Genomic DNA, 26,737 nt, shown 5'->3' with positions numbered 1-26,737 from the left:
TATTTATTTGAGGGAGAGATTGAGCAAGTGAGAGAGCCCAATGCAGGGCTCTATCCCACCCCAGGACCTGAGCCAAAGGCAGATGCTTAACCGACTGAGCCACTGAGGCACCCCTGAAATTATTTTAAATGAACACATTAGATGAATACAACAGTCCCTCCTTTCCACAGGGGAAATGTTCAAGATCCCAAATGGATGCCTGAAACCATGGATAGTGCCAAACCCTATAAATATTGTTTACATATACTGTATTTTCCTATACATACCTACCTATGATAAATTTAATTTAGAAATCATGTAAGAGATTAACAACAAGAATAATAAAATAGAACAATTACAACAACATACTGTAATATAAGGAATGCAAGTGTGGTCTCTCTCAAAATATCTTATTGTACTGTACTCACCCTTCTTCTTGTGATGACGTGAGATGAGAAAATGCCTACATGATGAGATGAAGCGAGGTGAATGACCTAGGCGCTGTAATGTAGCATTAAGCTACTACTGACCTTTTGACATCAGGAAGAGGATCATCTGCTTCTGGGTCCCAGGTGACTGCAGGTAAGAGAAACCATGGAAAGCAAAACTGCAGGTAAGAGGAGACTAGTGTACATTAGAACAGAGGCCATCACTAGTGATCTGATCTGAGCTCCCCCTAAAGCGTTATCAACCTCTCCTGCCCCTTGTCAATGCGTCGCCTCTCTTGGCTTCAGGGCAGGACATCACACAAGAGGAACAGAAGTAACTCTGTATGTGACATGAAATGTTAATTTAGAGCCAACTCCTTTGGGAAAGCACCAGGCTCAAGGCCCCCTTGTTGTCACCAAGTGGTCCTTGCATTTTAAAGCTGCAAAGAAATTTTAGAAGGATGGCAGAGTATCATGTCTCAGCTGAAAGTTGGCACAGATAAAAAGAGTGAGCAACAAAGTCTCCCACCCCAAATACTGTATTTATAAATAACTGAATATAAGTATGGAGGCCTTACTGATCTTTTTCAGTGGGATGGAGTATAAGTCTTAAAGCATAGAGAATATGGGGGGAAAGCAAACCTCACCTTAAGACAACAACCATTTACATCTATGTGTGGCCTTTTCAAATTTTAATGATTATGGATACATAAACTCACTCAGTTATAACCTATGTGTTCGGTCAATTTTTAGAGTGTACTTTTGCACCTACTCTCTTATTTACAATCTTCCACATACTTACATAATCTTATTTATCATTTTGTTTGTGGTTGGGCATTTGGGCTATTACTAGTTTCTTTTTAATTTTGGTTGGTGCAATTCTAAATAATACTGCTCTGAATAATTTGTGGTTTGAATTTTGTCACAGATTACATTCCCGAAAGCTGGAAACTAAATTTAGGAAGTGGATTCAATGCCTGATTTAGATCATTCCAGGGCAGAGATTAAGAATTTGAATTGCAGATACTGATATTGAGAGTAATAGCGTCTACCGAAGGATGGCTGGACTCAGGGAAGAGAGAGGGAGGGGAGAAGAAGGTGCTGTTTGTTCCTCATTTTTCCCCTTAAGAGGCAGTTAAAATTAAAGTAGTTGAAAAATCAGTCCAAAATAAAAATTTGAAAAACACAGGGGAAGGGTACGCGTCGCAATTAGGCGCTACCCTTGGGAGGGGCGGCCGCTGGGCCTCTAGCGAAGAGGATCGAGAAGCAGCCCGACATGCTAGGCCCAGATGGCAGCGAGGGGTCAGTGGCACCGCTAACCCCTCACCCCCGCCATCGATACTGCCCCTCGCCGCCCGGTTCCGGAACCCCGGGGTCCCTGTCCCGGCCCATCGGGGGCAAATAGGGACGCCCGCTTCCTCTCGGTGGGAGCGACGGAGGTCCTTCTCCTCCCCCTCCTCCCTCCTCTTCCCCTCCCCGCCGGCCGCCGCCACCCAGGTCGTGCCCGGTACCCCGAGGTACCGCCACGGCTCGCAGGCAGGTAGCCCACCCCTCACCGCCTCTCGCCCTCTCCTCGGCCGCCGCCTGGGTTTCCACAGACGCCGCGAGCAGGGCCCCGCCCACGAGAGCCAAGCAGGTGATTGGCGGAAGCCGACTTCCTAGCAACCAGCCCCGCCCCTGCCGCCGGGCCCGCGGGGGTACCAGCCTCGAGCGCCTTCCGGGGGCTTCCCTGCAGGCCCCTGAGAATATGCCTTCACAGAGATCGGGAAGTGCTCGGAGGTGGCGTCCCGACGCCAGAGGGAGCGAGCCAGGCTCGTTTGTCCGACAGGCACTGACATTCAACAAACACGGATAAGGCGTGGATAAGGCGTAAGGGCGCGGGCGGAGGAGGCGATCAGGCGCGGCTTGGCCGCCTCAAGCCGACGCAACAAGTAAGGGCCGGCTGCCACGTGGGAAAGAAGGCCCCCTGCGCGAGCCGGCGCCGTTCCCGCGTTCCCGGTCCTCAGCTTCCCGGCCGGCTGTCCCCTGGCTCCCGACCCCAAGCGTCTCTGCCCCCAGGGCCCGGAAGTAGGCCGTCATGGCCGAGGTGAAGGTGAAAGTGCAGCCGCCCGACGCGGATCCGGTCGAAGTAGAAAACAGGTAAATCAGCGAGTGAGGCTCGCTTCCCTGCTCCGGAGCCCCGACGGCGGCCAGTCGTTGGGGCAGCCGGACCCCTGCTCCGAGGACCCTCGGCAGATCGCGGCGCGCGCGAAGGGCGGGCGTCCCTGGAACGCAGACTTCTTGAGGAGCTCCCAGCGAGTTGGACAGTCTGTGACTTTCTGAATCTTCTTGCCCCGGCGCCGTCGGGGAGTCGTGATGACGTGCTTCCCTCCTGCAGTAAGGTGGTCCACGCCCAGACGACCGGCATGTTCCCCGTAGTATCTGTAGCTGCATATTCTGATTCAGGATCGAGAACCCCCACGACAGAACATTTGGGCCAAGTGAGGGTGCGCTTTGTGATCTTTGAAGAAACATTAAAACACATCGTTTCCGTGCAATACTGAAGTCAAGATTTTAGGTCACCTAAAGCCTCTCCTAATTTTATATTCGCTATCCGTGCCCTGATAGTTTTAGGTTATCACATAGTTTTGAAAGACCGTAACTTTCTCAGACTTTTGGAAACACGTGTAATGATCCTATGACAAGGTGGATATTTGGGCTTATTTTTGTTTGGTAGAGATAATTCTAAAAGCAAGCTCCAATTATGGTGAATTGTCATAACGAATGTTGCCTTCTTACCAGAAGATTTGCCTCCTCTTTGCAGACTTATGGCTGCCCAATGCACTGAATATTAATTTTGTCATACTTGTTCCATCTGAGAACATTGAAGCCTCAACTTTAATATTTTTTCCGTATTTTCATTTGACTTTTGTTCTAATTTAAGGTTCATATTAGCAGAGAAAAGAAATGCTCCTCTTAAGGGCACCTGGTGGCTCATTGGTTGAGCATCCGTCTTCAGCTCAGGTGCTGATCCTGCCATCCTGGGGTCGAGTCCCTCACCGGGCTTCCCGCAGGGAGCCTGCTCCTCCCTCTGCCCACGCCTGCCTCTCTCTGTCTCTCGTGAATAAATAAATAAAATATTTTTAAGAAGTGCTCCTTTGAAATAATAGTTATACTGTAAACATATACTTTGTCTTGCACAGTTTCTAACATGCTTTTCATTCACAACCATCACAGAAACCCAGATTATTTTATTTTAGCATGGGATACGTGGGTAGCTCAGTAGGATAAGCATGTGACTCTTGGTTTCAGCTCAGGTCATTATCTCAGTGTTGTGAGATTGAGCCCTGCATCGGGCTCTGCACTGGGCATGGAGCCTGCTTAGGATTCTCTCTTCCTCTGCCCTTCCCTTTTTACCTCCCCTTAAAAAAAAAAAAAAAAAATCTTCCCAATGTGAAAAAAAGGCACAATTTCAAACTGTTCTGCTTGTATTTTTCCCCCACTGTCTCTTGAAATAGGTAAAAACATGAATAATATCATTTTGCCTTTGTTCCTAGGATTATAGAATTATGTCATCAGTTCCCTCATGGAATTACAGACCAAGTAATTCAGAATGAAATGCCTCATATAGAAGCCCAGCAGCGGGCAGTTGCCATCAATAGACTGCTATCCATGGTAAGGCAAATTCAGCTAGTTCATATATTTATGTGCTATAATTGTCATTACTTCCGACTATGTATTTTTAAACCATTCAGAAGTGTCTTAGGTTAAGATTTCAAGCCAGGAAACAGCTCAGACTGCCTGAACTGAGGAAAAAAATAATTACACATCATTTTTACAAGATGAATGAGGGGCACCTGGGTGGTGCAGTCGGTTAAGCATCTGACTCTTGGTTTCCACTCAGGTCATGATCTCTGGGTTGTGGGATTGAGACCCCTGTGGCTTTGTGCTCAGCGGAGAGTTGGCCTGTGATTTTCTTTGTCCCTCTCCTTCTGCACTCTCCCCATGTCTGCGCTTTCTCTCTCTCTCAAATCCCAATAAATAAATAAATAAATAAGTAAATTAAAAAATGAAATAAATGTATTTTAATTATTGTATTTGTTAACCTAATTGTCATCATGTACATAGGGCACATGGGGCTAATCTGCTCTCACGTTCTGTTTGCTTCCTGCTGCCAGTGCTGGACCTTTCCCTATGAAATGTGCCCTCTGCCAGCTATCACAATTTATTAGGGTTTCACTCTCCACAATTTCACTCTGAGCATTTCAGGAGGCAGGAGTAAGTGCCGTAACACTACAGTGGGGTTTTTCAGTGAAGTCCTTCTACCTGCTTTTACCTCTTCTCTTCTCCTGGGGCCCTAACATCATTCTCCTCCACGGTGCAAAAATAGCTCACCTTGTGGCACCCCATCCTCTAAATCTACTTGTTTCTTCTTCCATTTCCCCTATATCAAAGTTCCCATGTCTTGAAAGCATTTCAGTTTCGTTGTAGTAGAAACTGGGTAAAAGATTTCTATACTAAGGACTCATGGAAATTTGAGGACAGGTGAACTTTCTGCTAAACTACTCCCTTCAATCTTCTAGCTCAGTGGCTCAAAAAGTTTTCTTTTCTTTTCTTTTCTTTTCTTTTCTTTTCTTTTCTTTTCTTTTCTTTTCTTTTCTTCTCTTTCTTTTCTTTTTTTATTTTTATTTTTTTTTTTAAGATTTTAACTATTCATGAGAGACACAGAGAGAGAGAGAGAGACAGAGACACAGGCAGAGGGAGAAGCAGGCTCCATGCAGGGAGCCCGACGTGGGACTCGATCCCAGGTCTCCAAGATCACGCTCTGGGCTGAAGGCGGCGCTAAACTGCTGAGCCAACCAGGCTGCCCCTTGAAAATAAAGTGCCAGATAGTATGCATTTTAGGCTTTGCAGGCCTTGTGGTTTCTGTTGCAGGTACCCAACTCTGCAGGAAAGTAGCCATGGGCCATACATTAAGAAATGAGCATGGCTGCATTCCAGTAAAACTTTATAAAAACAAGGGCAGCCCGGGTCATATCCATGACCCCCCCCCCGCCCCCCAGTCATATATCACAGTATGGATGTTCGGTAAACGTTCATAGGCTGAATTAAACAACCTACAAATGGAACTTTGTGGTTTGATTTTGCTACTTAGTGGGGTCCAGGGACAATTGCTGTTCATTCATATGTAAACCTGTTTCCAAGTCCTGTGTCAGCCCAGTCTTAACTGATGAGAATGGGGGCTCCTTTAGCCATGAGTTCCCCAAACAGCCAGAAGTCTGGTAGTACAGCCACCTGAGGGCTCCCAAGTTCAGACCCAAGGGATTTCAAAAGCATGTCCGACATGCTTTCTTTACTTTTGCTATATAAAACCAAATCTATTGCATCTTTTATTCATTGCGTGATATTCCTGCCTAATTGTCATGTAATATAATAGAAATAACACAAATCAGTAAATGTTACTATTAACTTGGCAAATTTTACTGTATCATGTTATAAAATATTTATGCATGTTATTCTTCATTTGAAATCTTTATATAAATTATTTTCATTTTTAAGTTTATATTATACATTTGTTGAATTTATTTGAATTCAAATATAGATTTTTATTTATTATTCTAAAGCTGTTCAGAATTCTTTATGCATTGATCATATAACTAAGCTAGGGTATAGCATATAAGAAATTGTTAAGTATTTATATTTTGGAAAATGACAACCTAAGTTTCAAAAATGGTTTCAAAAATATATTACATGTGATATGTAGGTAAAAACTTAAGTCTCGAGTGAGGAACTAACAAATAATTTTGTGGGGTAGGATATTTTGGTTTATGTAAAATTTTAAAGAATACGTGAACATTTGTGGTTGATTTGAAGTATCTCCAAGATAATTCATTGTTATTTTCTATTAAAAAAAAAACTTTAGGGTCAGTTGGATCTCTTAAGGAGCAATACAGGCCTTCTGTATAGAATAAAGGATTCTCAGAATGCTGGGTAAGCACCTAATTTTTTTATTGTAAGAAACTTTAATTATTACAAATGTAACCTATGTTTTTTTGGGAAAAAGTCAACATAGAATTGCATAATGTAAACCTGTCCTGCATACCATCCCCACCTCTTATCATGAGTTCCATTTCTCAGAGATAACTGCTCTTAATAATTTGGTATATGTCCTTTCTTCTAGGTATATATATAAATATATAGAAATGATTATATATTTATATACTATATATAATCTCTTTTCTTTTTTTTTCTTTTTTTTTCTTTTTTTTTTTTAACAAAAATGGGATCATGCTATCCATACTGTTTTGCAACTTGTTTTTTTCACTTACTATATCTTGGACATCTTTTCATTCTGGTACATACAGCCCTGTCTCATTCTTTTTAAGGTAAGCCCTTCTTTTGGTAAATAAGTCAATGTGATGACCTTGTCTGCTAATTCATTAAAGTAATTATGTAGATTATTAGATTATCCTGTATCTCTTTGTCTTTTTAATTCTACTTTATTCCCCTGCAGTAAAATGAAAGGATCAGATAACCAAGAAAAACTAGTATATCAAATCATAGAGGATGCAGGAAATAAAGGTAAGCAGGTAAAGGAAGAAGCAGAAAAAGTCATCATCTTTAAGACCAGAAATAGGAACTGAGTTCTGGCTTCCCAGGATACAGATCCATATGTAGAGAATGCTTCCATGTATGTTAAAAGAAGGGGAAGTAGAAATATATAATATACATATGCTTGCAGGACACCCAGGTGTGATGCCGTTGCTGTTGCCTCAACGCAGGCAGGGGCTAGATGGCTGGGGGCCAGGATGGAAAGAAACTTCTGAATTCTGAACTGTGGGAATGTACTATCTATTCAAAATAAATCAGCTAAAACTTAAGGGTTTTTTTTTTTTTTTTTTTTTTCCCAATCCTCACTTTCTTTGACGGCCTTCATTTCTTTAACTTCATCTTATCTGTAACTTGTGGATAATCCATCTCTCTAGTTTTTGCAAAAACCAAAGGGATGTCCAGTGCAGTGTGGCAGTGTCTGACAGAGGTCCCTCAGCAACTGTTCAGTTTTTCTCTATCCCCTTACGGAACTATATCTAAATTGCTGTTAATCCTAGAGTTTAGGATCTGAGTCCAATGATAATTTCAACAATGTATCAACAATGATATAATTTGAAATATCATTCTTGTATTATTAGGTGTTTAATATTTTTAAAATAGACATGACAAAAGCCATTCTCTATTTTTAAAAAATCTATCTTCCTATCACATTATGCCTCTGTGCTGGGAAGAAAATAAGGTAACACATTTTCTTTTTCTTTTATTTTTTAATTTTTTTAATTTTTTTTTTAAGGTAACACATTTTCTATAAAATTCCACATACAACCCTTCTTTGAAATCCTACCTTCTTGTAAAGGGCTTTTAGTGGCTGTGAGAATTGCAGTCTTCCTTTTTTTCATCTCCTAAATATAGTGTATAAATAATGGGTATATATGCACACACATGTTCACATGCAGTTTTTTGCACTCTGTTGGCGGTGATAGCTGACCTTGGCCCAAACTTAAGTTATAATCTAAATACGATCTGAAGTATAAATAATAGGAAACAGAATTTGGGGTATAGGAGGGGGTGGAAGAGACAATAAGTTAATTCAGTAACATTCAAGATTTTTCTCCATTAAAAAGTATCTTTTTCATATGTTTTTAAAAAGGTGCCACACTAGGATTCCAAGAAATTTCTGGTTAGAAGACATAGCGCATAACTTCTTTTATCATTTTGCATACTTTTGTTGTTATCTGAGATTCTTACCTCTAAGTCACTGTTTTTCCTATAACTATGCCCTAGGAATAGTATACATATTTTGCTAGTTTTGGCACGTGGACTACAAACACAAATCCTATGGCGTTGAACTCATTTTACTTTACTTTCTTACAGGAATATGGAGCAGAGATATCCGATACAAAAGTAACTTGCCATTAACAGAAATTAACAAAATTCTAAAGAATTTGGAAAGTAAAAAGCTTATCAAAGCTGTTAAGTCTGTGGCAGTGAGTATTTTTCTCTTTCCTTCCCCCAAGTGTTCACTGTATGTGTATTGCTCCAAGTATGTTTCAAGATCTTCTTGTTCTTTAGGCTATGTCATGATTTAAAACTACTAGTCAAAAAGATTTTTAAAAATTTCGTTTATATTGAATTGGTTTGGAGATGTTACTTACATTTATCACTGCCTGGTTAATTCTTTGTGTCTTACCCCCTTGAAAAGGTAAAACTACTGTATTCTTCAGTAAAGAATTTTTGGAATCATGAACATTTTTCATGGATTTTCAGCGTGTAAGATAGTTTACTTCATTCTAGCAAATTAGATTACTCATTCAACAAATATCTATTGTGTGTTTGCTCTGTGCCAGGCACTGTTTGGGTGTTTGGGATACATTAATGAACAAGTCAGGGAAAGATCTCTGCCCTGATAAAGTGTCTCTTCTAGTATGTAGTATTTCTCCTCCTCATCCTATCCCACCCCTATTACCTCCTTCAGGGATTTCCATTCAGAGCTGGATCCATCAGGGACACCAGCTACTGACCCCATTAACCTAGGCAGCAGAGGAGCTGAGATTCCCCTAAACTAAAGTTTGTTTGTTTGTTTTTGTTTTTATTTTTATTTTTATTTTTATTTTTATTTTTGATAGTCACACAGAGAGAGAGAAAGAGAGGCAGAGACACAGGCAGAGGGAGAAGCAGGCTCCATGCACCGGGAGCCCGATGTGGGATTCGATCCCGGGTCTCCAGGATCGCGCCCTGGGCCAAAGGCAGGCGCTATACCGCTGCGCCACCCAGGGATCCCAAAACTAAAGTTTGTTTGAATGCGGATTTCAGCAAATAAGATTTTGATATTCATTTATCAAATGATATTTTTGCCTTAACACTCCTTTATTTATTTATTTTAAAGACTTATTAAGGAGCACCTGGGTGGCTCATGGTTGAGCATCTGCCATTGACTCAGTTTGTGATCCTGGGGTCTTGGGATCAAGTCCCACATCAGGCTTCCCAGAGGGAGCCTGCTTCTCCTTCTGCCTATGTCTCTGCCTCTCTCTGTGTGTCTCTCATCAATAAATAAATAAAATCCTTAAAAATAAATAAAGGTTTTATTTATATTTAGAGAGAGAGAGAGAGCACAAGCACAGGAAGGGGCAGAGGGAGAGAATCTCAAGCCGACTCCATTCTGGACATGGACCCCAGTGCAAGGCTCAGTCTCACAACTCTTAGATCATTACCTGAGCCAAAATCAATAGCTGATGCTTCCAGCTGCACCACCCAGGCATCCCCCCTCCCTTATTTAGAATATTATCTACCCTCTGCATTTTTAATGGATAATTTCAAATATATACAAAAGTAGAAAAAATAATGAGTCCCCACACACTGAACACCTAGCTTCACTTTGCCAATCTTTCATCTCCATCTTTATTTTTAATAACAGCTTTATTGAGATAACTGACATACCAGAAAATTCATCTGTTTAAATTGTATAGTTTGGCAGTTTTTAGTATACTGACAGAGACATGCAACCATCACACTATTCTAATTCACACATTTTCATCACCTCTGAAATGTGACCCCACTAGGAGTCACTCCCCAGCCTTCCTGCCTGTAGGCCCTGACAACCACTGATGTAGTTTCTGTCTCTATAGATCTACGTATTCTGGACATTCCATATAAACTGTATCATACAATATATGGTCTTTTGTATTAGGCTTTTTTTATTCACATGATGTTTTCAAGTTTTCAAACTAAAGTAGTTTTAGATTATAGCCCAGTATAAAATAAATACTCATGAGTCCATATGGAAATGTTTAAATAAATAAATGATTCCAAAAATTCCTTAGTGAAGAGTATAGTAGTTTTGGCTTTTCAGTGGGTGAGACACAAAGAGTTAGCTGGGGTGGCTTAGTCAGGCCAATTTCCACTCAGGGTCACGAGATTAAGCCCTGCATCATACTCCACACTCAGTGAGGAGTCTGCTTGCCCTTGTCCCTCCCTTTGCTTGCTCTTTCTCTCTCTGTCAAAAGTAAATTTAAAAGATCTTTTAAAAAATAAATAAATGACATCTTCCCACGAGTAGATTGAGGCAAAATAGACAAACTTCCTGTGCAGAAGAATTCTAGGTAATTTAGGTGGATGGACACTCTACCCTCAAAGAAGTGGAATATAACTCCCACTCCTTAAGTGTGGGCTGAGCATGGTGATGTCCTTCCACATATGGAAAGACTAGGGAAAAAATGTCAGTTTATGATGGAGAAAACGGAGAAGCACTACTTCAAGCCATCTGATCAAGGTTAACCTCAATACTGAGAAGTCTTATCAGTAGTGATCAGTTATCACTTGGTGATCGAACGCCCTTGACAGGATGTGATGAGAAGGGCACTTCTCCGTGGTCTTTCTCCTAGAGTAGTCATAAGAAAAACGTCAGGCAGGTCCCAGTCAAGAGATATCCTATAGAATACCTGACCAGTCATCCTCAGTACTGGCAAGTTATCAAAAGCAAGGAGAGTCTGAGAATTTGCCAATGGAACAGGACAAGTAAGTGTAATATGGTATCCTGAATAGGTTCTTGGACCAGAAAAAGGATATTAGGGAAAAACTAAAGAAACGTCAATGAAGTATAGACTTTAGTTAATAATGATATATCAATATTAGTTCATTAACTGTAATAAATGCAACCTACTAATGTAAGATGTTAAGAGGGGAAACTAAGCACAAGGTAAATGTACCATCTTTACACTAATTGTGTAAATCTAAAACTGCTCTAAAATAAAAGGTTTGAGGGGTGCCTGGGTGGCTCAGTCAGATAAGCATATGAGTCTTGATCTCAGCTCAGGTCATGATGTCAGAGTCATGAGATAGAGCCCAGAGTCAGGTTCCATGCTGGGTGTGGCACTGGTTAAGAGTCTCTTCCTCCCCATCTCCTTGCCCCTCACCCACCCCAGCTCAAAAGAAAGTAAAAAAATATATATATATAAAAAGTTTTGAGAGTTTCTTTAAATCTTAGTTTTGAAAGACTTGGTTACCTTTTTTTTTTTTTTTAAGATTTTTAAATTTATTTTTACAGAAAGAGCGTGCATGTGCACCAGGGGTAGGGGAGGGGCAGAGGGAGAGAAGGAGACTCTTAGCAGGCTCCACACCCAGCAAGGAGCTAGACGCAGGGCTTGAACTCACAACCCTGAGACCAAGAGTCGAACACTTAACCGACTGAGCCACCCAGGTGCCCCTGCAAGACATGTTTATCTTATAACCACATCTGCTGTTAATGTTTTTTCCTAGGCCTCAAAAAAGAAAGTATATATGCTTTATAACTTGCAGCCGGACCGGTCTGTGACTGGTGGAGCCTGGTACAGTGACCAGGATTTTGAATCAGAATTTGTAGAGGTGCTTAACCAACAGTGTTTTAAATTCCTACAAACCAAGGTGAGGCATAATTAAGGAAACATCACTGCAAATTTTTTTTTAAAGTTACTTCATAAAGAATGTTTAATCTTGTATATCATATTTCACATAGGACATGAAAATACTCAAACCAGTAATTTTCACTAAACAATATATTCTGTTGATTTCACACTATATAAACTGTGTTCAGAAAATGCTAGTGTTCTTATTGAGATATATTTCTACCCTAAAAGGCAGAAACAGCTCGAGAAAGCAAACAGAATCCAATGATACAAAGAAATAGTTCATTTGCCTCATCACATGAAGTGTGGAAGTACATTTGTGAATTGGGGATCAGTAAGGTAAGAGCTCAATTTTTAATTTTCATCTTATTTTTTAAAAGTTACTCTTCATCATAGGGATATAGTTTACAATGTATTCTAAACATATTTGACCCAGACCCCTTTTCCAGGTGATACCTATGAACCTTCTGCAGAACCCATTTAGACAGGTGACTGTCATGCCATCAGGCACTGTGTGATCTGTGTGAACTTAAGCTTGGAGGATAGAGCAGCAGAGCAGAGGCCTGGCATGCATGGCACTACCAAGATTCAAAAGTCTGTTCTGACAAGGTCTTGACTTTCTCAGAGACATTTCAACATAGGTGCCAAACATCAGTCATCACATCAGTTGTCATTTATTGGTATTGTGTCCCCTTGTAAGATGAGAGTGCTCTTGTCAGCATATGTTTTTGAAGACCTATACATAAAGACACTGTGCTGGATGTTCTTCATTATCAGAAAAAAACAATACATAGACAAGTCATCTTCATTTCCTGTCCCCCAAATCTTTCATTTATAAAAAAGTAGGAATTTGGACAATTTGATATCTAAAATAATTCTTTCTGCTCATTTTATGAATCCCCATAAAATTCTTGCCCCCAAAAATGTTACTTTATAAGACTTCTAGATTTCACTTAGAAAGTGGAAAAATACAAAGTGTTGGGATGCCTGGGTGATTCAGTGGTTGAGTGTCTGCCTTTGGCTCAGGGCGTGATCCTGGGGTCCCGGGATTGAGTCCCACATCAGGTTCCCTGCGTGGAGCCTGCTTCTTCTCCCTCTGCCTGTGTCTCTGCCTCTCATTAATAAACAAAACCTTAAAAAAAATAAAGTGTCAAATTCAGCATGAGGTTAGAGTTCTGTCTCTAGCATTTCTGTGGTTTGTGCTAACTTGGGCTGCTGTTCAACCCCTCACTTCTGATTACTCACCAGCATGATGTTTCGTCATTTCACTGAGGAACTGTGAACCCTTTACTCTTTACACACTCTCCAAAAGGATGTCTTCTTGTGCTTTCTGTGTCCTTTCTAATGCATCTCCTTTTCAGGTAGAGTTATCCATGGAGGACATTGAAACTATCTTAAATACACTCATTTACGATGGGAAAGTGGAGATGACTATCATTGCTGCAAAAGAAGGCACTGTTGGCAGTGTAGATGGACACATGAAACTGTACAGAGCAGTCAATCCAATCATCCCACCCACAGGTTTGGTCCGGGCCCCATGTGGACTCTGCCCGGTGAGTTAAAGTGGCTCCACTTCATACCTGACTGTGCAAATGCCACCTAACTTAACAGCAAGCACACCCCCATTTTCTGACTTTCAGAGTTGACCAAGAGCAGCTCAAACCTCCATGTAACCTTGATGATGGGCCCTTGATGAACAAGTCCTTGCTTTACATTTTTATTTACAATAACCACGCTAGGGAAATTTGTGATTTTTTTCCTGTAGGCCCTGAAATGGACAATGTTTAATGAGGGCTGATCATTTAACCTAAGTAAGGAGGGAAATAAGATTTGTTGAGAACCTACCACAGGCCAGGCATGTTCTTGAAGATTTATATGGTCTCATTTAATCCTCCTCTTGTCCCTTGGAGCTAGTGATGTTATTTCTGCATAAGCATGAGGCTAAGCAAGGTGTAGAAGCTACAGCTTAGAAGTAACAATCAGGATGCAAACCCAGAGATGTTTTTTCCCCTGTTATCATACCCCCAGCACTCTTCATTCATCTGTTCCCACATAGTTCACACATGCCAGCTGCATGCTGCAGGCACTGCATATTCTTGGGCTTCTGGTATATGTTTTATTTCATTGTACCAGCCCTTGTCTATATGCCTAAGCTTTCTGTATGCTGGTTTCAACTTCTAGAAAAACCAGGAAGCATATTGGGAATTCTATTTAGCACCATTTACAAAAAGAAATGTAGCTAACGTGAAACATTTGATTAGTGAAACATATATCTAGATCTGCTCTCCTGTATTCCTGTTACCTGCTGATAGCCTTTAGCCCAGTGGGCAGATGAACAGGTCACCTTAGTGCTACAGTGAAAGTTCTCTTATTAACTCACTTTATAATCACATAGCAAGTCCTATGATAGCACGCTCTTAAATACAGCCCTAGTCTTTCACTTTGAAAATTTTACTTTAAATATTGCTTTAAAAAATGGTTGGTCTTGGACACTTTAACAGAAATTTTAGTTGTAGGTGACATTTAAGACTTTACTGATAATGTAATAATTTTAAAACTCTCATTTGATTGTAATTTTTTTTTCTTTTTTAAAGGTTTTTGACGACTGCCATGAAGGTGGTGAGATTTCACCATCTAACTGTATTTATATGACAGAGTGGCTCGAATTTTAACAGAGAACTAGGAACTTTACTGACATTTTGCAGATGAAGTTACTTTGGGACCAAAAAATTTAACTCATGATGGAATATCAAATTTCCTTGAAAGCAAACTTCACAATAATGGATAGACTTGCTGCTATGAAAAAATATTTTTTTATCTATGAAGACTAAATTTATATTGGTAAGGTAGCCAACAGAATTTGAAGCAGGTAAGGTTAATAGTGAAATCCATTCTTCAATAAATAAAATACTCTGAACTTCCAGAAGGCCACCATCTGAAGCTTTTCAAGACTTTTGGTGATTCACAGAAAAAGCAGCCAACCAAATCCGTATTTGCCAAACACTACAATAATGACTAGAGTTTAAAATTCCCATTTTAAAGCTATTAAGGTCTTCATTGGGAAACTTTATATCTGGTTCATTATTGCCATTTGTTTTCTTTTCTCAGTGGTTTCATTGAGAATCAAAAGCAGTAAGGCAGGAATAGCACTTAGAGGCACGAGTGGCGGAAAGAGTGGAACACCCCTTTCCATACACTATTCATTCCTTTTTATGTCAGAAATATTCTTTCAGAGGATTATGCCGTTGTACCTCCCTCAAATGCAAATGATGACTATTGTCAAAAATGTTTTCAGCACATAAATCTGATTATTCTCATCCTCAAGAGAATGTTTTCATTGATCCTTCTTTGTCAAAGTCTTCCAAGTTTCATTCTGTGGTTTAACTGCATTATTTGCTAGAATTGCCCCATGATCCATTGCCCTCCATTCACCCTTTATTGTCAACAGGGTACCACTCCTCTTTTATCTTATCTTAGATTTATTTCCTTACTCTCTTCAAAATCATCATGTAATTGGTCTAATCAGAAAGCCATTATAATTGTTCTCAGTTCTAATAGTACTTTCCATTCTAGGTTATTGGATATATTCTTGCACAGAAGTTAGCTTTTTAGGATTTCAGTTGTATTTTCATTCTGTAGCTCCACTTAATGATTTCTGTGTCCAGGCCAAAAGCACGGGGCTAAGGGAAGGAAATTCAATGCCAGCTACTCCTGAGGCCTGAGTTTAAACACCAGTTTGGAGATACTCCCAAGTTGGCAACCATCAGAAAGGTTATTTAGAGCTAAATGGGGATCAGTAAAATAAAACTCAGCTCATTAACCAATTAAGAACCAGATGTAGTCTGTGCCTAGCTCTGTAGAAACACCATTCAAGGGATGCCTGGGTTGATCAGTGGTTGATCAGTGTTGATCATCAGCAGTGGTTTGGTTCAGGGCATGATCCTTGGTCTGGGGATCGAGTCCTGCATTGGGCTCCCCATGGGGAGCCTGATTCTCCCTCTGCCTGTGTCTCTGCCTGTGTCTCTCATGAAAAAATGAAATCCTAAAAAAAAGAGAAAGAAACAGCGTTCGATGACACTAGCACTTTGAAACAAAGATCATTTCAAGTACTGGATATATAGGAGATAGAAAAGAATCTGGGAGGGATCCCTGGGTGGCGCAGCAGTTTGGCGCCTGCCTTTGGCCCAGGGCGCGATCCTGGAGACCCGGGATCGAATCCCGCGTCGGGCTCCCGGTGCATGGAGCCTGCTTCTCCCTCTGCCTGTGTCTCTGCCTCTCTCTCTCTCTGTGATGATGACTATCATAAATAAATAAAAATTAAAAAAAAAAAAAAAAAAAAAGAAAAGAATCTGGGAGCCTGCAACTACACAGGGTTTCTCTTCCACCCCCAGTGAGGGCTGGAATAGTAAGAACATTATCCGTCCTTCTTGGGACCTGGCCCATCACAGAGGCACTAGTTTTATTTAATGACAAAACTGAACTTGGGTTGGGGAAGAGGTAGATGGGAAGAAGGAATCAGTTCATGTATTAAATACAGACTTTGCATTGTCTCGATAGCCAAAGATTGATGTTTAAAGCGTACAAATCAAAGGCTACAACAAAAGTTCCCTGACTCACCAGAAGAAAGACCCTTTAAATGCTTTTCCTGGGATCCCTGGGTGGCGCAGCGGTTTGGCGCCTGCCTTTGGCCCAGGGCACGATCCTGGAGACCCAGGATCGAATCCCACATCGGGCTCCCGGTGCATGGAGCCTGCTTCTCCCTCTGCCTGTGTCTCTGCCTCTCTCTCTCTCTGTGACTATCATGAATAAATAAATAAAATCTTTAAAAAAATAAAAAAAAAAATAAATGCTTTTCCTGCAGCATGTCTTTCATTCTGAATATTAACAACTGAAGGAGAAAAGAGAGCAATTAAAAAATACAGCACCCTTGGTATATAGTTAAATGGTATTTACCCACCAGAAGTAAACTTTGACCAAAACAAGTTATGAGGCCATTGACTCATGACACCAAAAATCAAATTGTGTGTGAAGAAGTCTTAATCCTTACAGTTGATTTCCATTTAGTATAACGTATTTTGATTACCTGAGAATATTCCCTAGAGCCTGTCAGGGCCCCTCTTCTGCTTAACAATGACCTAGAAGGGGCGACTGGGTGGCTTAGTCGGTTAAACATCTGCTTTTGGCTCAAGTCTGATCCCAAGGTCCTGGGATGGAGCCCTACTTTGGACTCCCTGCTCAGCAGGGAGTCTGCTTCTCCCTCTGCCCTCCCCTGCCGCCACTCATGATCTTTCTCTCTTTCTCTCTCTCTCAAATAAATAAAATCTTTTAAAAAATAATAATGATCCATAGGGAATCAAATAATCATGAGAGACCATGATTCATAGGTTTAAATGGATAGTTTATTGGAAAAAAAAATGGATAGTTTATGTAGGATTCTTCATAAAACTCCTGAGTTTAGTGAGGAGTAAATTTTATGGTGCCATGATTTTTATGGTGATCAGCTGAGTAAATGAGTCCTGTAATTTCAAGTCAAGTGACTTTTACTTTGAACCATTATTACATGGTGGGTAAGGGAAGAATAAAAAATACATGTCCTAGACTACTGCTGTCCCACGAACTTTTTATAATGATGACAGTATTCTGTATCTGCTGTTCAATAGGTAGTCACTTGTGGCTGTTAAGACTTGAAATGTGGCTAGTGTGTGAATGAACTAAATTTTTAATTTTATAGCTGCCTGTGGTTACTGGCTACCATATTGGAGAGTACAACTCAACAATCATACAGGTCTAGATTAATTATAGGAATGAAGAATATCAAAATTATTTCTCATATATATTCATTGCTTTTCTGTGGCAGAAGAAGACAACAAAATATTAACTGTTACTTGTATAACTTTGTAATTTTTTGAGAAAGGAATTAGGAAAACAAGGCCAAGATTAAGTACAGCAATGGCTAATTCCAAATAATTCAAATAGAATCAAACTTTGGTTACAGGCTTGGTCAAATCACTGCTAAACCACCTCTTTAAGAAAATTATTATTCAGTTGATTTTTCTAATTTGCTTTTCACTAACATATCAACTCTTAATTTTTTTAATTATAAAAGTAATACATACATGTTAACTATAACAAATTGAAATAATACCCAGGTGTACAAAATAGAAACACACATATCTAAAATCCCACCACACCATATCTAAAATTCCCATTCCCTAAAGATAATTGCTATTAAAAGTTGAGAGTCTTTAACTTTTTTCTTTGAGCATATTTGGAAACCAAGACTTTTCAGGTTAAAATTATGGCTTTGAATCTCCTTTAGACATAAACAGGGAATTCACATCTTTGCAGCAAACATCAGGTTCTGCAACATCAAGTATGAAGTCACTGCAAAATTGTTTGAGGCAATACTTAGGGATCATAATAGCCAAAAAATGGGAAATAAAGCTTTGTGGGTTTTTTTTTTTTTTTTTTTTGAGGGAATATGATCTGAAGAAAAATTGTAAAATGAGGCTTAAAAGAGAACTGTGGAAGTTAAAGGTAGAACTCTTTATAGAACAAAATCTGAGACATGGAAAGACTTTTTAAAAATTCTTAAGATTTTGTAACAACATCTACATTGTTCCTGTGATTGTATCCTCTGACATTATGTTCATTTCTCAGGCTTCACAGAGAATCTTTTAAGTACCTGGCTAAGTTAATCCTAATGGCAGAAATCACAAATGGGTGGTTTGGATTTTGTGTCTTACACTGTTTGTGAATTTTTTATTTACACTGTTGTTACCAACTTCTATCATCCATATGTACATGTACTGGACATAACTCCTATACATATGAACTGGGTATACAAACATATGTATAGTCCTTAAATATAAAAACCACCGCATGAAGTTTTTTCCTCAAAAAATCAGAAAATTGGGGATCCCTGGGTGGCGCAGCGGTTTGGCGCCTGCCTTTGGCCCAGGGCGTGATCCTGGAGACCCAGGATTGAATCCCACGTCAGGCTTCCGGTGCATGGAGCCTGCTTCTCCCTCTGCCTGTGTCTCTGCCTCTCTCTCTCTCTCTCTGTTACTATCATAAATAAATAAAAAAAAATTAAAAAAAAAAAAATCAGAAAATTGGCAACACCTGCCCCCTTCCCACATGGCAACAATTTAGACAGGGCAAGAGTTCCCCTGTTGCCCTAATCCCCACCACTGTGGTCCAGCACCCATCTGGTTGGCCTTATGCTCAAGTGTATGTACAGGCTGGGCTTATGGTCCCTTGTCTGACCTGGTAGACCCCTGCCTCAGATCTGTATGGATCATTCTCCCTCAACATGAAGGACTGGGGCAGGGTGTCAAAGATGGAGGCTCTAGTCTGGGTTTAATGCCCTGGGCCAGCTCAAAATAGCTAATGGTTTGAGCTCTAAACCAACACAGACCTTAATCACATTTTCTTTTCCCCTCAAAATAGCAAAAGGTGTCTTTCAAAGAAGAGTACCACTCCTACAACATACACGAAACTATTCCGTTTTAGTCTGGACTGGGAATCAGGAAACCTGGAGTCCGTTTGTTTATTCACTTTGGACAAAGGTAGTTAAGCCGTCTTTATGTCCCAAATCAAACAGGAAAAATACTGCTTTCGTTCATAGCAGTTTGTGAGATAATAGATCCTATGGAAAATGGAAATGCTGTTTGTAACTTAATTTGAACATTGAGCTAAGTTTTTCAGAACTTAATTTGATCTGTTTTATGTGTCCACTAATCTGATAACAGATTGTTTTTATCTGTTAATAACCTGGTAATTGCCCTACCCCTATACTGGAATGCAGAAATCATCCTCTCTATGCTGGTACTTTCAGCATAGACTTTATCACACGAATCAGTTCATGAAACTCCATGTTCTGAAAGTGGCCACGGTCAGTGAATTTGTACAATTTGGCTTCCAGCCTATCAGCCACTTCTTGTTGTTCCTTCCAGGGAAGGAAAGGATCATCTGTGGAGCCAAACTGCACAATGTGAGGGCAGTTGGCTTTGATCCTCTCCCACTGCCAGGGACGGTTGAAGTATCCTATGGGAAAAAAAAAAAAAATATATATATATATATATGACCTGTTACTGCCCATGGATCATTTCCATTCTAGCCATTGTAAAATATCTAGCAAGGACCATAGCAGAGACACAAAGATTCAAAGCCTAAGTGTGAGTTAGAAGTCCTTTAGTTTGCAAATCTGTAGAGCTTTATACCATAGCTACTTGTGAAGGGGAGTACATGGCTCAGATCAAATCAGGCCTCTAGAGTTCATTAGGAAGTGGTATATCACCTCTCAAAGGACCTAAATTTTATCTTAAGGGCAGTAAATGTTTCTCATATGCTACTAGAGGTGTGTGTTTGTTTGTTTTTGGCCTACCCAAAAGCCAGTGCTCTTTAATCTGAACAGGCAGCCCTGTGACTAGAGGAAAGGCTTTTCTGTATTGGTTTCTACCTTCAAACTTACCACTGGCCTGCTCATTTTCATCCCCCAAGTCAGAGGTGTATGCAGACACTAGCACAATAGCATAAACTCGGTGTGTTTCTGCATACCTGGAGAAAGAGAAATGATGTCAGCTAACACTTAATGTTAAATCTGTCAGAAAATACCTGATTTAGCTTACAAAAGGCAGGTGCTATCAGCTGTTAAGTTTTTTTTAGATTTGTTTAGTTTTTTTAAATTTATTTATGATAGGCATAAAGAGAGAGAGGCAGAGACACAGGCAGAGGGAGAAGCAGGCTCTATGCCAGGAGCCCGACACGGGACTTGATCCCAGGACTCCAGGATTGCACCCTGGACCAAAGGCAGGCGCCAAACCGCTGAGCCACCCAGGGATCCCCAGCTGTTGAGTTTAATATGAACAATAGTAAGGAAACTGTAGAACTATAAGCCAATGGTTAATGGCTTACCCTTGGCTACTTGATGAGCTACTACTCATTTTTCAAGGTGGCCCAAACCTCTTTGGTGATCTTTTCCAAAAATACATAAGTGTAATCATTCTCTTTGATGTGCCTATTAACCTACCTTCAGTATCCATCAGCATCGCTTGGTTGGTTAACCTGTAGATTCAGTCCCAGAGAGCATTTGACTCAGAGGGTTGGTAGGAAGCCCAGGAATCTGCATTTTAAGGCATGACCTCGCCCCCTCCCAACCCATATGACAAATGCAAGTGATCTGTTAACCATATAAAGAACTACTGTACCATGGTGGAAATGTACCTCTTTTGCCACACACTCCACATTGCACTGTAGTACTCATTTGTGTCATATTATACCTATCTTCCCCAATAAACCCTCAGCTCCTTCAAGGCAGTTGTGAACCTTCTTGATCTTTGTGACCCTGGTCACAAAGTGTGCAGTACAGAGCCTGGCAAGCAGACACTCAGCTACCTTTTTGTAGAAAGTTCCCTCTAGGGTAACTTTGTTCTAGGGAACAAAGACTAGGCTAGGGAAAGATGTGAAGTGGTAATAGTTTCAAGAAGCCTTTGTGCCAGGAAAGATTTAGGGTTGGTATTTTGGTTTTGGCCTTAACTTTTGCCCAACTACTTGTTTTGAAAAATTTCAAACCTACAGAAACCTTAGGGGAACAAGAAGCACCTAGATTCATTCACTTTATACCTAAACAAATGTATCCCCTAAGAACAAAGTAGTCTCATATATCCACAGTGCCATTACTAGAGCTAGTACATTCAACATGCAGACAGTAATACTATATTCATTTTACCCCCGTTGTACCAAGAATGTTCTTTAAAACTGCTTTTCAATCCTAGATTGAAGATCATGTACTGCATTTGGTTCTCAAGACTCTCTAGTTACTTTTAAATTTTTTGTTTTAAATGACATTGACATTTTTTAAGAGTTTAAGCCAGTTGTCTTATACATCATCACTAAACAGAATTTGTTTCCTTGTGATCAGAGGTTAAACATTTTGGGCAAGAATACCACATAGGCAATGTGTCCTTCCCACTCCATCATATCAGAGATGCACAATGCCAGTGTCCCTTTATTGGTGAGATTGTGCTTACTTAAAAGTGATAGCTATCAGATATCCATTGTAAAGATGCAATTGTCCCCTTTTGATTAGTAAATTATCTGGGGGGTGGTTCTCTGTGACTATCAATATCCTGTTCCCTGACAATCTTATACATCATAATTTGGCATCTATTTTCTCCTTGCCTACCTTACCTTTAGAAGTTAATTTTTAGGAGGCTATGGATAATCCTGTGCTAAGTTCCAGGGATCTTTACAAAAAAGCCACATCTTTGGTAGCCAGTGACCTGAGAAAAACTCATCTGGCCTTGAGTTGGTACAAATTTCAGTAAAATGGGATTTCTCCATTTTCCAGACAACCCCTAGCAGCTTATAAACACTAAGACTGTACTGAGAAATTCTGTTGCTCCACATTGGAAAGCATTATCTCATAGCTTAGAATGGTGTGGCAGAAAGGTTATGGAATCTGGCAAGGTTCTCTGACATGCAATTCATAGGACACCATGAGTGACTGACTGGGACAAGAGGCTACAAAAAACTACATTCCTGGGCAGCCCTGATGGCCCAGCAGTTTAGCACCGCCTTCAGCCTGGGGTGTGATCCTGGTGACCGGGGATCGAATCCCACGTCAGGCTCCCTGTATGGAGCCTGCTTCTCCCTCTGCCTGTGTCTCTGCCTCTCTCTCTCTCTCTCTGTCATGAATAAATAAATAAAATCTTAAAAAAAAAAAAAAAACTTCCTTTGTCATCCAGCCTAGCAAATACTTAAGAAACCCAAACCTAATATGCTTATTCAGACGGCTAAGTCATCTTCTAGGCCTTATAGGGCTATAGGGAGAGACATGAAGTTCTAACCAAGAACATCAGGAACCTGCCATGAATCCTAAGGATTGGGGGGTGGGGGGGTAGGGTAAACACTCTTCTAGGCACTGACACTTTTTCAGTGTCATTGAAAAAGTCCCAATGGAGGGAAGTTGTGGCTTCAGTGGAAATGATTAGAGTTGGCCTCAGTGGAAAGAGACATTTGAGTAAAGACTTGAAGACAAGAAAGCAATACAAGTATCTAGGAACAGAGTATCCCAAGCTGAACGGCGGCAAGCACAGGCCTAAGGCACGTGAACTTGGCATGTTCAAGGAACTGCAATGAGGTCTGGAACCACTTGGAGCCCACACGGGGCAGGGAGGGGGGATCAGCAAGGATCGCACCTCATGGCTGCAATGGCCCCAGAACTGTGGCCTATGATGACAGTCTTCTCATCACAGTGCAGCTCCGTCTCCATGAAGGGCAGCCAGAGGCTCTCTCGAGCTGTAACTAAGATTTGGGGTAAAGAGACAGTATCATTTGACAGGGACAGTCCTACTGTCTAATGCTGTTTCCCCACCCCCCTTCTAACTGATGACTATACAGTACTTCTCAAGTTAGGAACTGCAGGACCAAATGGGAGATGGAGCTGTTTTAACAGAGCCAACAATTCATGTGTTGCTGTTTGAAAGACTCAAATCTACAGTTTGGTGTTTCTCTCTCTCTCTTTCTACCTACCTATCTGGTTTTGCTTTTATTTCTCACCATGTAAGAAAATACTGAAGTAATAATAAAAACATAATTCTGAAGCTTTAATGTAAACTTTCAAACTCAAGAAAAAAACTCTAGACAACATTCTCAAATTCACATGCCTATATATTCTTTCTTTCCAAAGAGAAAATTCCCGACACAAAGCATGGGCATAGTCAGAACAAAAGTGGCAGTGTTACATTTTGAAATATTCCAATCTCATATAGGTGCTATAAAGTTTCATCATATCTGTCTCACATGAGATATTCATAAATTTTGCTTGAAAATATCTGTTGACTTAGGGAAAGTCAAGTTGCTTGCAAAGTTGAAAATTCAATTTTACCAAGCCTAGATGCTTTTCTTGATCCTTACTAGAATTTTCTACAATTTTTTTAGTTTATACTCTTTCCCTCAAACTACTTGCCATCATTCATTCTTAGGTATATATTCCCCTTGGCCTCTTTACCTCGATAATCCTGTTCTCTATCAGGAAACCGGTGAAATCAAAACCCAACAAGATAAGGCTATTTAAAAACACATTTAAAACTTACTTGGGTCAGGCATGTTTTTAGCCAAACACTGGAAACCAGGTATCTATAATATGGGGGGGAGGGGAAAAGCTATAATAAAGAGCTTAATTACAATTAATACTTTGCTAATAAAAAATGAGACACCTGATACAATCTTTATCAATTCAGTAAGTATTTGCTTATACCATGAAATGAAATGAAGTGTTGGTTAAGTGTCATAGGATTACATATGAATAGACAATCCCTCCCAATAAACTCCTTCTGTCTGTAGTTCTCTAGCCAGCTCTGTCGGTCTCTATATACAGAGACCTATATCTGCATTTGTACATCTGTTTGTGGCTGTAGGCACATATCTATAGAGGCATCAGAATGCAGAATAAATGCATTCTAGACAAACTGACCTCGTGTCAGACTGTGCACTAGGAAGAGGTAAAACATGGTACAGAAACGTGGTACAGATCTTTCTGGTTTGTAGCTCTGGCCTTGGTTTTCAGGCATAACCCTGGAATTTTATTCTAGAAATGTACTCTAGAGCTCTAGGGCATGGCAACCCAGAAAGCAGTCCTATTGCCTGGTTATGGAAGAGGTTAAAAAACAAGACAACTACAGTTGGACACTACTTTTATAAAGCTCACAAAGAAGCCAAATTATACCGTTTGAAGTACACACACATAGTTGCAAAAGTGTGTTCATTTTTAAAAGGCGAGCAACTGAAAAAAAAGTTCAGGATGGTAGGGAAATGGGATGAGGGGCATACATGTGGCTTCGAAGGTATTGTTAATGTTACAGATTTTAGTTTGGTGATGGTGCCTCAGGTACTCCTATTTACATATGTTACATCGTTTTTGTATATTAAATATTACATATTGATTTTTTTTTTCGATCTGAGGCAGGCAGCAGAGCAGCAAGATGTATAATCATCTAGCATGTGGCAAATCTGAACCAGCGGCAGATGCAGGGAGACGGAGGGGGCTCTAGGAGGTGGTGCTTTGTACCCTCACGACTGAGCTCTCAGAGAAGTCTTCCAGGCTGTTTCATCCACCAAAATTCCGACCACTAGCTCTCGAGTTTGAGACAGGGCCCAGGAAGAGGAACGAAAACACAGAGGGCTTTGCTGCAGGGGGTGTGTTGGGGCGGGGGTGGGGGGCTGGTGGACACACGTGCAAACTTCAGTCCTCCGTCCCTTCCGGCTCCAGACGTCCCAGCGCAGCCAGGCGCGTCTCTTACCTGCTCCAGCCCCTTCTTCACCCAGCCGTACCAGCCGTGGGTGGCCACATCCCCGCCTCCGTTCCCGGGAACAATAACTGCCTTGCTTGGGAGAGCCATGAGCGCAGAGGACCCAGCGTCGCCCAGCAGCCGAGTCTCTGGTCCGGGAGCGCCAGACGGCACACGCTGCGGAGCCGCACCGAGGCATTCTGGGAATTGTAGTTCCGGGGCGCCGGTGGGCCGGCTCCTTGACCCGCCGTCCTTAGCTTACCAGGCCGCTAAAGCAAACTTAACTATTTCCAGCAAAAAGATGTGAATCGCTCCTCACTTGCCTCTTACTAGCGTTCTCGTCCTTTCCCCACCTTATTTAGGATAGGCTGTGACACGCCTAGAATATGTTCTCTCTATACTATAATTGTGATATATTTCTATAGGACAGTGTGTTTTTAGTTCCAAAAATATAGAAATAACCTGTTTATGAGTCGAGGACTCTCGGAATTCTTATTACTTTTCCTTTTAATTTCAAAGCAGTTATTAGTACAATACTTACCGTCAGCCCTGGTTATTGTTTTTCATTGCTTTAAATGCTGTCCTTTTAAAAAGTATCACCAGTGGTGTAGGGCAATGGATAATATTCATTATCTTAATCGATTTGGAGACTATGGAAACTGAGGTAGCAATGAAGCAGTTTACCTATTATAATATTGTAGTCCTGAAATTTTAGGAACCTGTCATACCTCATAGATATATCCAATTCATTTTTTTAAGACTTTATTTATGAGAGACAGAGAGTGAGGCAGAGACCTAGGCAGAGGGAGAAGCAGGCTTCCTGCAGAGAGCCCGATGTGGGACTCCATCCAAAGACCCCAGGATCACTACCTGAGCTAAATGCAGATGCTCAACCACTGAGCCACTCGGGTGCCCCCTTTTATTATTTTTTTTTAAGATTTTTTTTTTCTCTATTTGAGAGAGAGAGCAAGCACAAGTAGGGGGAGAGGCAGAGGGAGAAGGAGGAACAGACTCTCCGCTGAGCAGGGAGCCCCACATGAGGCTCCACCTGAAGACTGCAGGTTCATGACCTGAGCTGAAGTCAGCCCCTTAACTGAGCCACCCAAGTATTCCTATCCAAATCTTTGATATTGAGGTGGGCAAAAGTGTGCATGTATGGTTTTAAATGGGAATAAACGTGGGGCACCTCTGTGGATCAGTTGGTTAAGTGGCTGACTTTGGCTTGGTCATGATTTCTGGGTCTTGGGGTAGAGTCCAGAGCCAGTTTGCCAGCTCAGCAGGCAATCTGCTTATCCTTCCCTCTAATCTCTGCCCCTAGGCTCCTCCTGCTCTCTTTCTCTCTCAAATAAATAAATAAAATTTAAAAAAATAAACAAGATAAACAGGAATGAACGGGAAAGTCCTTTTTATTCCTTGCCCTTCCCATGGACTTACCATGTACATCAGATGGGTTTCAGTATTTGTTATTGAGAAACATTCTTGGGCAATTTATTTTTTGAACAGACACAAGCAGGTGATCAAAGATACACTACCGCACAACCACATTCTTTAGGAAGAGCCAGACATACTCTTTCTTCTTGGACCTTAAACTCTGAATTTTCTCAGGGATCCCTGGGTGGCGCAG

At 40.8% G+C, this 26,737-nt stretch overlaps 3 protein-coding genes across 36 annotated transcripts in view; 1 reads left to right on the top strand and 2 right to left on the bottom strand.

The window, feature by feature from the left end:
• DZANK1 (double zinc ribbon and ankyrin repeat domains 1) overlaps positions 1-2,256 on the bottom strand; it is a 110,843-nt gene extending 108,587 nt beyond the window's left edge. For 23 of the 32 annotated variants that reach the window (XM_035705726.2, XM_035705723.2, XM_025469173.3 and 20 more), the window contains exons 1-2: positions 1,964-2,106; positions 510-555 (exon numbers count right to left, since the gene is read on the bottom strand). In XM_035705726.2, the coding sequence (XP_035561619.2) occupies positions 510-534 (25 nt within the window). In that variant the 5' untranslated portion in view covers positions 535-555; positions 1,964-2,106. The other 9 variants (XM_035705720.2, XM_035705743.2, XM_025469172.3 and 6 more) reach the window with 9 other exon arrangements.
• Positions 2,257-2,335: 79 nt separating this feature from the next.
• POLR3F (RNA polymerase III subunit F) lies at positions 2,336-14,735 on the top strand. 3 transcript variants are annotated; one of them, XM_025469202.3, is made up of 10 exons: positions 2,336-2,546; positions 3,944-4,061; positions 6,310-6,377; positions 6,752-6,772; positions 6,901-6,968; positions 8,313-8,425; positions 11,694-11,837; positions 12,050-12,157; positions 13,180-13,371; positions 14,413-14,735. In XM_025469202.3, the coding sequence occupies exons 1-10, from the start codon at positions 2,485-2,487 to the stop codon at positions 14,488-14,490; spliced, it is 972 nt and encodes a 323-aa protein (XP_025324987.1). In that variant the 5' UTR covers positions 2,336-2,484; the 3' UTR covers positions 14,491-14,735. The 3 variants fall into 3 exon arrangements, with proteins under 3 accessions (XP_025324987.1, XP_025324988.1, XP_048956437.1); XM_049100480.1 differs by lacking the exon at positions 2,336-2,546 and adding an exon at positions 2,741-2,893; XM_025469203.3 differs by lacking the exon at positions 6,752-6,772.
• Positions 14,736-17,692: 2,957 nt separating this feature from the next.
• Positions 17,693-25,299, bottom strand: RBBP9 (RB binding protein 9, serine hydrolase). The gene is made up of 5 exons (XM_025469170.3): positions 25,126-25,299; positions 23,920-23,962; positions 23,023-23,128; positions 20,295-20,380; positions 17,693-19,867 (listed from the first exon to the last, which is right to left on the bottom strand). Exons 1-5 carry the CDS (start codon positions 25,222-25,224, stop codon positions 19,641-19,643), a joined length of 561 nt encoding a protein of 186 aa, XP_025324955.1. The 5' UTR covers positions 25,225-25,299; the 3' UTR covers positions 17,693-19,640.
• Positions 25,300-26,737: the final 1,438 nt, after the last annotated feature.

Source organism: Canis lupus, chromosome 24 (assembly GCF_003254725.2).
Source record: "Canis lupus dingo isolate Sandy chromosome 24, ASM325472v2, whole genome shotgun sequence".
NCBI lineage: Eukaryota > Metazoa > Chordata > Mammalia > Carnivora > Canidae > Canis > Canis lupus.
This window is presented reverse-complemented; position numbering and strand designations above follow the sequence as displayed.

Excerpts from the sequence above, each read along its gene's own strand:
- RBBP9 (XM_025469170.3), bottom strand. The coding sequence starts at position 25,224 with ATGGCTCTCCCAAGCAAGGCAGTTATTGTTCCCGGGAACGGAGGCGGG. Across the intron at positions 23,129-23,919 it reads TAAAAACATGCCTGACCCAA|TTACAGCTCGAGAGAGCCTC; the intron begins GTAAGTTTTAAA and ends CCCAAATCTTAG. Across the intron at positions 19,868-20,294 it reads TGAAAATGAGCAGGCCAGTG|GATACTTCAACCGTCCCTGG; the intron begins GTAAGTTTGAAG and ends TTTTTCCCATAG.
- POLR3F (XM_025469202.3), top strand. The coding sequence starts at position 2,485 with ATGGCCGAGGTGAAGGTGAAAGTGCAGCCGCCCGACGCGGATCCGGTC. Across the intron at positions 4,062-6,309 it reads TCAATAGACTGCTATCCATG|GGTCAGTTGGATCTCTTAAG; the intron begins GTAAGGCAAATT and ends AAAAAACTTTAG. Across the intron at positions 11,838-12,049 it reads TTAAATTCCTACAAACCAAG|GCAGAAACAGCTCGAGAAAG; the intron begins GTGAGGCATAAT and ends CTACCCTAAAAG.